This window comes from Vulpes vulpes, chromosome 4 (genome assembly GCF_048418805.1).
Source record: "Vulpes vulpes isolate BD-2025 chromosome 4, VulVul3, whole genome shotgun sequence".
NCBI lineage: Eukaryota > Metazoa > Chordata > Mammalia > Carnivora > Canidae > Vulpes > Vulpes vulpes.
The window spans coordinates 139679111-139687678 of NC_132783.1; the positions used below are offsets into that span (position 1 = coordinate 139679111).

The window sequence follows — 8568 nt, forward strand, 5'->3', positions numbered from 1 at the left end:
TGAGCACCTTTTCACGTGTCTGTTGGCCATATGTATGTTTTTTTTTTTTTTTGGAAAAATGTCTATTCTTATCTTCTGCCCATTTTTTATCAGATTATTTGTGGTATTGTTTTGTTTTTGGGGGGAGGTTATCTGTTTCTTTGGTGTGGAGTTTTATAAGTTCTTTACATATTTTTGATATTAACCCTTTATCAGATATGTCATTCGCAAATATCTTTCCCCATTCCATAGATTGCTTTTTAGTTTTGTTGACTGTTTCCCCTCACTATACAGAAGGTTTTAACTTTGACAAAGTCCTAATAGTTTATCTTTCCTTTTGTTTCCCTGGCCTCAGGAGACATATCTAGAAAGAGTTACTATGACCAGTGTCAAAGAGGTTACTATCTGTGTTCACTTCTAGGATTTTGATGGTTTTAAGGTCTTACATTTAGGTCATTTAGGTCTTAAATCCACTTTGAATTTATTTTTGTGCTTGGTGTAAGAAAGCAGTCCAGTTTCTTTCTTTTGAATGTTGCTGTCCAGTTGTCCCAACACCGCTTGTTGACAAGACTTGTCTTTTTCCTGTTGGATACTTTTTACTGCTCTGTTGAACAAATATTTGTCAACCATATAGTTGTGGGTTCAATCCTGGGTTCTCTGTTCTGTTCTATTGATCTATGTGTCTATTTTGTGCCAGTACCATACTATTTTGATGAACTACAGTTTTGTAATATAAGTTGAAGTCCAGAATTGTGATCACTCCAGCTTTGCTTTGCTCTTTCAAGGTTGCTTTATTTGTTAGAGTCTGTTGTGGTTCCATACCAATTTTAGGATTTTTCTAGTTGTGGAAAAAAAAAATGTTGGTGGTATTTTGATAGGTATTGTATTAAATGTGCAGATTGTTGTGGGTGCTAGATTTAACAACGTTGTTCTTCCAATCCAAGAGCATGGAGTACCTTTCCATTTCTTTGTGTCATCTTCAATTTCTTTCATTCAATATTTTATACTTTTCAGAATACAGGTCTTTCATCTCTTTGATTAGGTTTATTCCTAGGTATCTTATGATTTTGGAGGATTGATTCCTTAATTTCTCTTTCATTATTGGTATATAGAAATGCAACAGATGTCTGGACATTGATTTTGTGTCCTGCAACTTCACTAAATTCCTTTATCAGCTCTAACCAGTTTTTGGTAGTCTTGAGATTTCCAAAGAGTATCGTGTCATCTGCAAATAGTGAAAATTTTACTTCTTCCTTGCCGATTTAGATGTCTTTTATTTCTTTTTGTTGTCTGATTACTGTGGCTAAGACTTCTGGTACTATGTTAAATAACAGTGGTGACTGAGGACACACCTGTCTTGTTCCTGATCATAGAGGAAAAGCTGTCAGTTTTCCCCCATTGAAGATGATATTAGTTGTGGGTTTTTCAGATACGGTCTCTATGAAGTTGAGGTATGTTTCCTATAAACCTACTTTGTGGAGGGTTTTTATCATGAATAAGTATTGACGAAGATGTGGAGAAATGGGAACTCTCCTGCACTGTTGGTGGGAATGCAAACTGGTGCAGCCACTCTGGAAAACAGTATGAAGGCTCTTCAAAGTGTTAAAGAATAGAAGTATCCTATGATTTAGAAATTGCACTACTAGGTATCTACCCAAAGAATACAGAAATACTAATTCAAAGTGATGCTCCCTGATATTTATAGCAGCATTCTCTACAATAGCCAAATTATGGAAACAGCCCTAGTGTCCATCAACTGATGAATGAATAAAAAAGAAGTGATATATATCTATGTATATCTATCTATATCTATATCTATATCTGTATATATATATATATATATATATATATATATATATATATATATATAAAGTGGAATATTACTCAGCTACCAAAAAAGAAATGAAATTTTGCCATTTGCAATGACATGGGTAGAGCTTATGCTAAGCTAAATAAGTCAGTCAGAGAAAGACAAATACCATGTGATTTCACTCATATGTGAAATTTAAAAACAAACAAACAAACAAAGGAGCAAAGGGAAAAAGAGAGAGAGAGAGGCAAACCCAGGAATAAACTCTTACCGATAGAGAACAAACTGATGGTTATCAGAGGGGAGGTAGATGAGTGGGTGGGTGAAATAGGCGATGAGGATTAAAAAAGATACTTGTGATGCACACCAGGTGTTGTAAGGAAGTGATGAATTACTAAATTCCAGACCTGAAATTAATATTATAGTCTATGTTAATGAACTAAAATTTAAATAAAAACTTAAAAAAATAAAAAGTATATGCCTATATGCATATAAATATTTATTTTAGTGTAGATTTGAAAATGGAAGAATTATTGTAATACTTTTTGAAAGAGAAGTCAAATCTGCAAAATTATCAGGATTAGTTTATTTTTTAAATTTGCTTATGTACATCCTCTTTTTTGCTAATCTTCTTTCCTAGCTTAATTAGGCTAATCCTAGCATAATTAACCGATGTAGTAGAAATAACATCTTACCAATAATTTAGGAAATGACTGCTTTATATTCAACTACTATATCTGCAAGGAATTGTCACCCTTTATTTTCTCCTGCCCCATTTGATGTAGCCATTACCCGATTCACTCCCTTTCCTACATTAGCATTTTAAATAGGCTTACGGGATTGGCATAAGAAGACTAAGTGCATTGGAAAACAGCATAGGAATTTATCATCCAAGTACATATTGATTTTTTTTAAAAATATTGATTATAGAGCACTAGATGAAATCTTTTTTTTTTTTTTTTATTAACTACACAACCTCCATTTAAGGATACTGGGTGAGTTATCAGAGAAAGAAAATATCTATAGTGATATACTAGGTAGTAGGATGCTTATGTTTATTAAATCCTTATATCTGTGCATTTATGAGGTACTCTACATCAGTTTCTTCTCCTAATACTTTGAGCTATTTATTGTATTCATTCTAATGGATGGAAATCAAAGTTCAGAAATATTAACTAACTTGCTGGGGGCACCTGGGTGTCTTGTTTTCACATCCCACTTTTGATTTCAGCTCAAGGTCATGATCTCAGAGTCATGGGATCGAGCGCTGCATCGAGCTCTGTGCTCAATGTGGAGTCTGCTTGGGATTCTCTCTCTCTCCCTTTCCCTGTGCTCCTCCCCCTGCTCACACTCTCTTTGAAATAAATAAATAAAATCTTTTAAATAAATAAATAAATAAATAAATAAATAAATAAATAAATAATAATTTGTTCACCATTGTTCATATATTGCGATTCTTGATGGGTTTTGAGTGCATTATTGATTTTAAATTTGAAACTATACATAAAATTTATTCCTTCATATTTTTCTTCATGAATATTGGACTAATGTGTCTTTTTATGTGTATGTGGCATGCATAAACATATATGCAAAAAATTAAAAAAATAAACATATATGCATATATAAACAAAAACATTTACTAGAATTTTTTTCTTGGTATGCATATTTATGGTTTCTGAAAACTCTGAGAATATGCTACTATCCTTGTGGTCTTCAGAAAGTGTTCACTTATAAAAATCCACCATTTCAAAAGCTTTATCTGAGAACAAGTTGGAAATCTAGTAAATAAGCAGTGACAGTCTTAGACTCCTCAAACTATTTCATTTATCTTATTTCAGTGGATTCTTATCTTACTGTATGCATCCTATAGGAAAATCGGTATTAATTTTGTATTTTACATAAATAATTTTTTACTTGTATGTCAAAGCGTGGAGATCAGGATGAGAGAACTTTCTTGTCCCAAGCCATCGGTAATATTTTAAAATTTGTTTTAGATAATACTGCCAGAATTTTAACCAGAAAAAATGGATTCAATAGACATGAAATAAGTACCTATCTCTTGCCTGTGGTGATATCAGACAATGATTACCCAATTCAGAGCAGCACAGGCACGCTGACCATCCGAGTGTGTGCTTGTGACAGCCAAGGCAACATGCAGTCCTGCAGCGCGGAAGCCCTGCTGCTCCCTGCTGGCCTCAGCACGGGGGCCCTCATCGCCATTCTCCTCTGCATCATCATTCTGCTGGGTAAGAAACTTTAAGGGAAATGTGATTATTTCCTAGATTCCTTATGTCAGTGTATTTTTAAATAAGAAATTCTATTTTTCAAATACCTTCTCTCAAGTTCACTTCAACATTTAAGATAGATGTAAGTTAGTGATGAGATATTGTTTATATTAAAATATTTTATGTGATCACACAGTTATACCTTTTTTTTTTTAATAATAAGACTGAAAGTTAGAGATAGCCAAAATGTTTTCCACGGTTGCACAATTGCTTAGTGGCTCATCCAAGGCAAAGTATTTTGCTATTAGTTATAGTTTTTCAGTAAATCTAAAGTTTATTTCTAGGTTTTTCATCTTATGGTGGCTGGATAAAGCACTCAGTATCTTACCCTCCCAATGAAATAATGTTAAAATGGCCCTTTACCTGGTTTACTTTTCCCTACAACAATAACACTTGATTTTATAACCTAGAGCAAATTGCTTTTTAACTGCTTTTGAATGAAAACTGAGATTAAGTTTACTCCCCTGTTGCATTATCTTAAAACTATTGTGCATATTCCTATGACCCTAATCAAAAAACATTGTATCTGACATTTTAAGAAGCAGTAAAATGAACTTGGATTTTGGAGTCAATCACAGTAGGTTTCATTATCCTCATTATTAGAACATTTTTTACTGGGTAAGAACACTTAGCTGACAATAAACAATCTAAGGTTTAGAATCTTTACATCACAAGTTTATGTGTGTGCATGGAAATACAAACTTAAGCAAAATAAAATGTCATATTTTCTCAAAGGCTTGAAGAATAAGCTTTTTTTTTTTCCTCTCTTAGTGGTAGCCTATTTATTTTTTAGCCACTTTGAAGGTCAAGAATACTTACCAATGGATTAAAATCTTATTTTTTGTTGAATTAAAAGAAAGTCTCTTGTTTGCCCTTTTACACAAGCTTGAAGGCAGATAGCCTGACTGTCCTGTTAGTAAAAGGGAAAACAAAAGTTAAGAGCCCTTCACATACTAACATAATTCTCCTAGTTCACGCTGCTGTAACTATGCCATAGACTGGATGGCTTAAGCCACAGAAATGTATTTCTCATAATTTTGGAAGCTGGAAAGTCTAAAATCAAGGCACTGACAGATTCCAAATTTGGTGAGGACATATTCCTAGTTTCAGGATGGCTGCCTATGTTGTATCCCCACATGGACGACCCCAATCCTCTTCCTGGTTTCTTTTCATAAAAACACTAATCCAATTCATGAGGGCTCCACCGTATGACTTAATTATGCCCTAAAGACCCCACTTCCAAATACCATCACTTTGGGGATTTAGGCTTTAACCTGAATTTTAAGAGGACACTTTCAGTTCATAATGATAATAAATTGCATATCCTTTAAATGTTTCCTCTAAAAAAAAGCTAAATAAATATAGGCATTTCATCATATATATACCTGGTGTAAAATATTTTCTGTCTTTTTCCTTGGTTAATCAAATGCATGTCTGTTTCCCCAAATCATAATTTTCAAGGATCATGTCCAAAATGTTTGGGGATAGTGAATGAGGACTGGGAAACTAATACAGCCAAGGGGAATTTGATATTAACATTCTCTTATCTTTTATGCTATCACTATCATGATTAGTAAAATCATTATATTATTATTAATATTGATACCTTCTCAGGGAAGTTGGGAAATGTCCTTTCTGGATGATACACATTTCTATTCGTGGATCTACAGTTGTTTGAGATAGATCGAGCTAAGTTCATTCATTCTTTCTCTAGGTAATTCAATGTGGAAATTGAAATTCACTCTTTGCCACCATGCGATCTGACAACTTTCTTTTTGGTCTCATTGTGATATATATTTCCATGTAAAACCTCAAAGATTGCTAAACTAAGAGTGTGTAATCAGAAAGTCACCTGCCCCTCCCTTCCTTTAACAATACAAGAAAACAAAAACAACTATGTGAATCCATCAGCGAGGCCATTTAATCCAAACCAACAGTGTATCCTGTCAAGAATGCCACCTTTTAAATAGCGTGTTGAAGATGTACAAAATACGGGCCTATTTTTGTCCTCCCGAATTGTTTTACTTGAAGCCGAATTCAATTTGCGTCTATTTTCCATGCAACACCTTATGTCCCCCTTCAATGCAAAGTATAAATAATGTCTGCACGACTGGGAGCTAAGTTTAAACAGTTCTTAGAGAAAAAAAAAAAAAAAAGAAAGAAAAATAGACAAAATGTCTCACTGTATTTGAGAAATACCCCCAGATGGTCATAGACATAAATCAGAAACCCTTGCATTCCTCTCCTGCACTTCCACTCCTCATCTCTCTGGTGTTGTAGGTGCACAGCTAATGAATCTCCTTTTTTTTTTTTTTTCTTTTCTTTTCTTTTCTTTTCTTTTCTTTTCTTTCTTTCTTTCTTTCTTTCTTTCTTTCTTTCTTTTTTTTCTTTTTTTTTCTTTTTTTTTCAAGTTATAGTCGTACTGTTTGCAGCCCTGAAAAGACAGCGGAAGAAAGAACCGCTGATCTTGTCCAAAGAGGACATCAGGGACAACATCGTGAGCTACAACGACGAGGGCGGCGGGGAGGAGGACACCCAGGCCTTCGACATCGGCACCCTGCGCAACCCCGCGGCCGTGGAGGAGAAGAAGCTCCGGCGGGATATTATTCCCGAGACGTTGTTTATCCCTCGGAGGACTCCCACGGCCCCCGACAACACGGACGTGCGGGATTTCATCCACGAGAGGCTCAAGGAGCACGACCTGGACCCCACGGCGCCGCCCTACGACTCTCTGGCCACCTACGCCTACGAGGGCACCGACTCGCTGGCCGACTCGCTGAGCTCGCTGGAGTCCGCCACCTCGGACAGCGACCAGAACTACGACTACCTGCGCGAGTGGGGCCCGCGCTTCCACAAGCTGGCGGAGATGTACGGCGGCGGGGACAGCGACCGGGACTCCTGACCTGGGCGCGGCCCGTCCACGAGCTCACAGTCCCGAGAAGCTTCCTGCCACTCAGCACACGATTTTTTTTTTTTTTTTTTTTTTTTGTCCCATGGACTTCTTCATCAGTTCATTCATGACCTTGATCTTTTTCTTTATTTTTTTTCCCCCTCCTTGTAGGATGTCTCCACGGAATTGTCTACGAAATTTTCTTTAATCACTTCCAAGAGCCAAAGCTATGGAAATTCAGTGTTGTCCATCTTAGAAATAAAAGATGATCTCAGAAACACGAACAGGATAGTTCTCCCCTGAGCCACCTCACACACAAGCCGCTTCTGTTTAGATACACATCCTGCCCCCTGCCAATGAAGCTTTTTAAAAAGGTGAAGAAGAAAAAAAAAAAAAAGAATTTTAAGGCATATCCTGTTCTGTACATTAAGTTAAAAAGAAAACAAAAACAAAACGTATATGTGGTGTCAGTAGGTGTGATTTGCAACCTGGTATATACAAACGTTTGTGCAATTTCATTTCATCAAATTCTATCTGCTAATGTTTTATATTTATATTTTTGTATTTATTTTTAAAAAAAATAAACAAGTTTTTACAACTACCTTGTCTCCAGCTTCATTTTTTTTTCCCTAGGAAGAAACAGTTTCTCCCTGCACTATCTTGGTACAAAATGATGTTGAATGCAGGTAAGGGCACAAGATCATTATGGCGATTTAGGAAAGAATTTTTTTTTTCAGTGAGTTTTTGTTTTTTGATATGTGAAAAACCTGTCATATTAAATGTAATGGTCATATAGAGAGCACTTAAAAATTATCAATTAAGCCAATTTAAAACATGGCCATCCTTATGCTAATTATCCCAACATATCAGCAATATGGTAATTTTGTTTTGTTCATATTCACTTAAGTAGTATCTGAAAGAATATAACATTTTCTTATTTTTGTATGACATTTGTGCTACTGAGAGTTATAGGTAATAATAATTCAGACAGATTTCAGACTGAAATAATCCTTTAATGGAAAATATACTTACCTCTCATGATGACTTCGAAAATGCCTAGTAATGACAGTAATAATGCTGAATATTCCATTAAGGCACAGCATTGTGATTATGTCAAGTTTTCAAAAGTGCATTACATATTTACTTGTAATTAAGTCTGGTTTTCTGTCAGTGAATGATTCAGTAGAAAAGGGGGAAAAAAAAAGTACTGGCAGTTAATTATCAGGAGTTCCTGAGATTCACAGAGGCCAACTGCACCAACTGATCTCTTGTTTCTCAAGCTCCAAATATGATTTATTTATAAATGGAATGCTCTGTAGGGCCTACACTAGGAAGTTGCATTCCCTGCTGAGTATATCGTAAACAATACCAAAGATTTGTGTGCTTTCAAATTAATGAAACTGCTATGCTTTTGGAGTGAGAGTACAATATTGACATATCTTTAATACAGATTTATTTATTTCAGTCTTCTTGAATGAATCCCCCCACCTCCAAGTTCCAGGGTGAAAAGGCACACATTTTTCTGACTACAGACATTTTAGTTTGCATGGTAATATAATTATAAAAGAAAAACAACCCATGTGGTCCAGTTAAAATTAGTCACA

General features: G+C 35.3%; 1 protein-coding gene across 2 annotated transcripts in view; it reads left to right on the forward strand.

The window, feature by feature from the left end:
• CDH10 (cadherin 10) overlaps nucleotides 1-7565 on the forward strand; it is a 174557-nt gene extending 166992 nt beyond the window's left edge. The window contains exons 11-12 of one of the 2 annotated variants that reach the window (XM_026005718.2): nucleotides 3784-4035; nucleotides 6486-7565. In XM_026005718.2, the coding sequence (XP_025861503.1) occupies nucleotides 3784-4035; nucleotides 6486-6976 (743 nt within the window). In that variant the 3' untranslated portion in view covers nucleotides 6977-7565. The remainder of the gene's footprint in view (nucleotides 1-3783; nucleotides 4036-6485) is intronic. The other variant, XM_026005720.2, reaches the window with a different exon arrangement.
• The last annotated feature ends 1003 nt before the right edge of the window (nucleotides 7566-8568 follow it).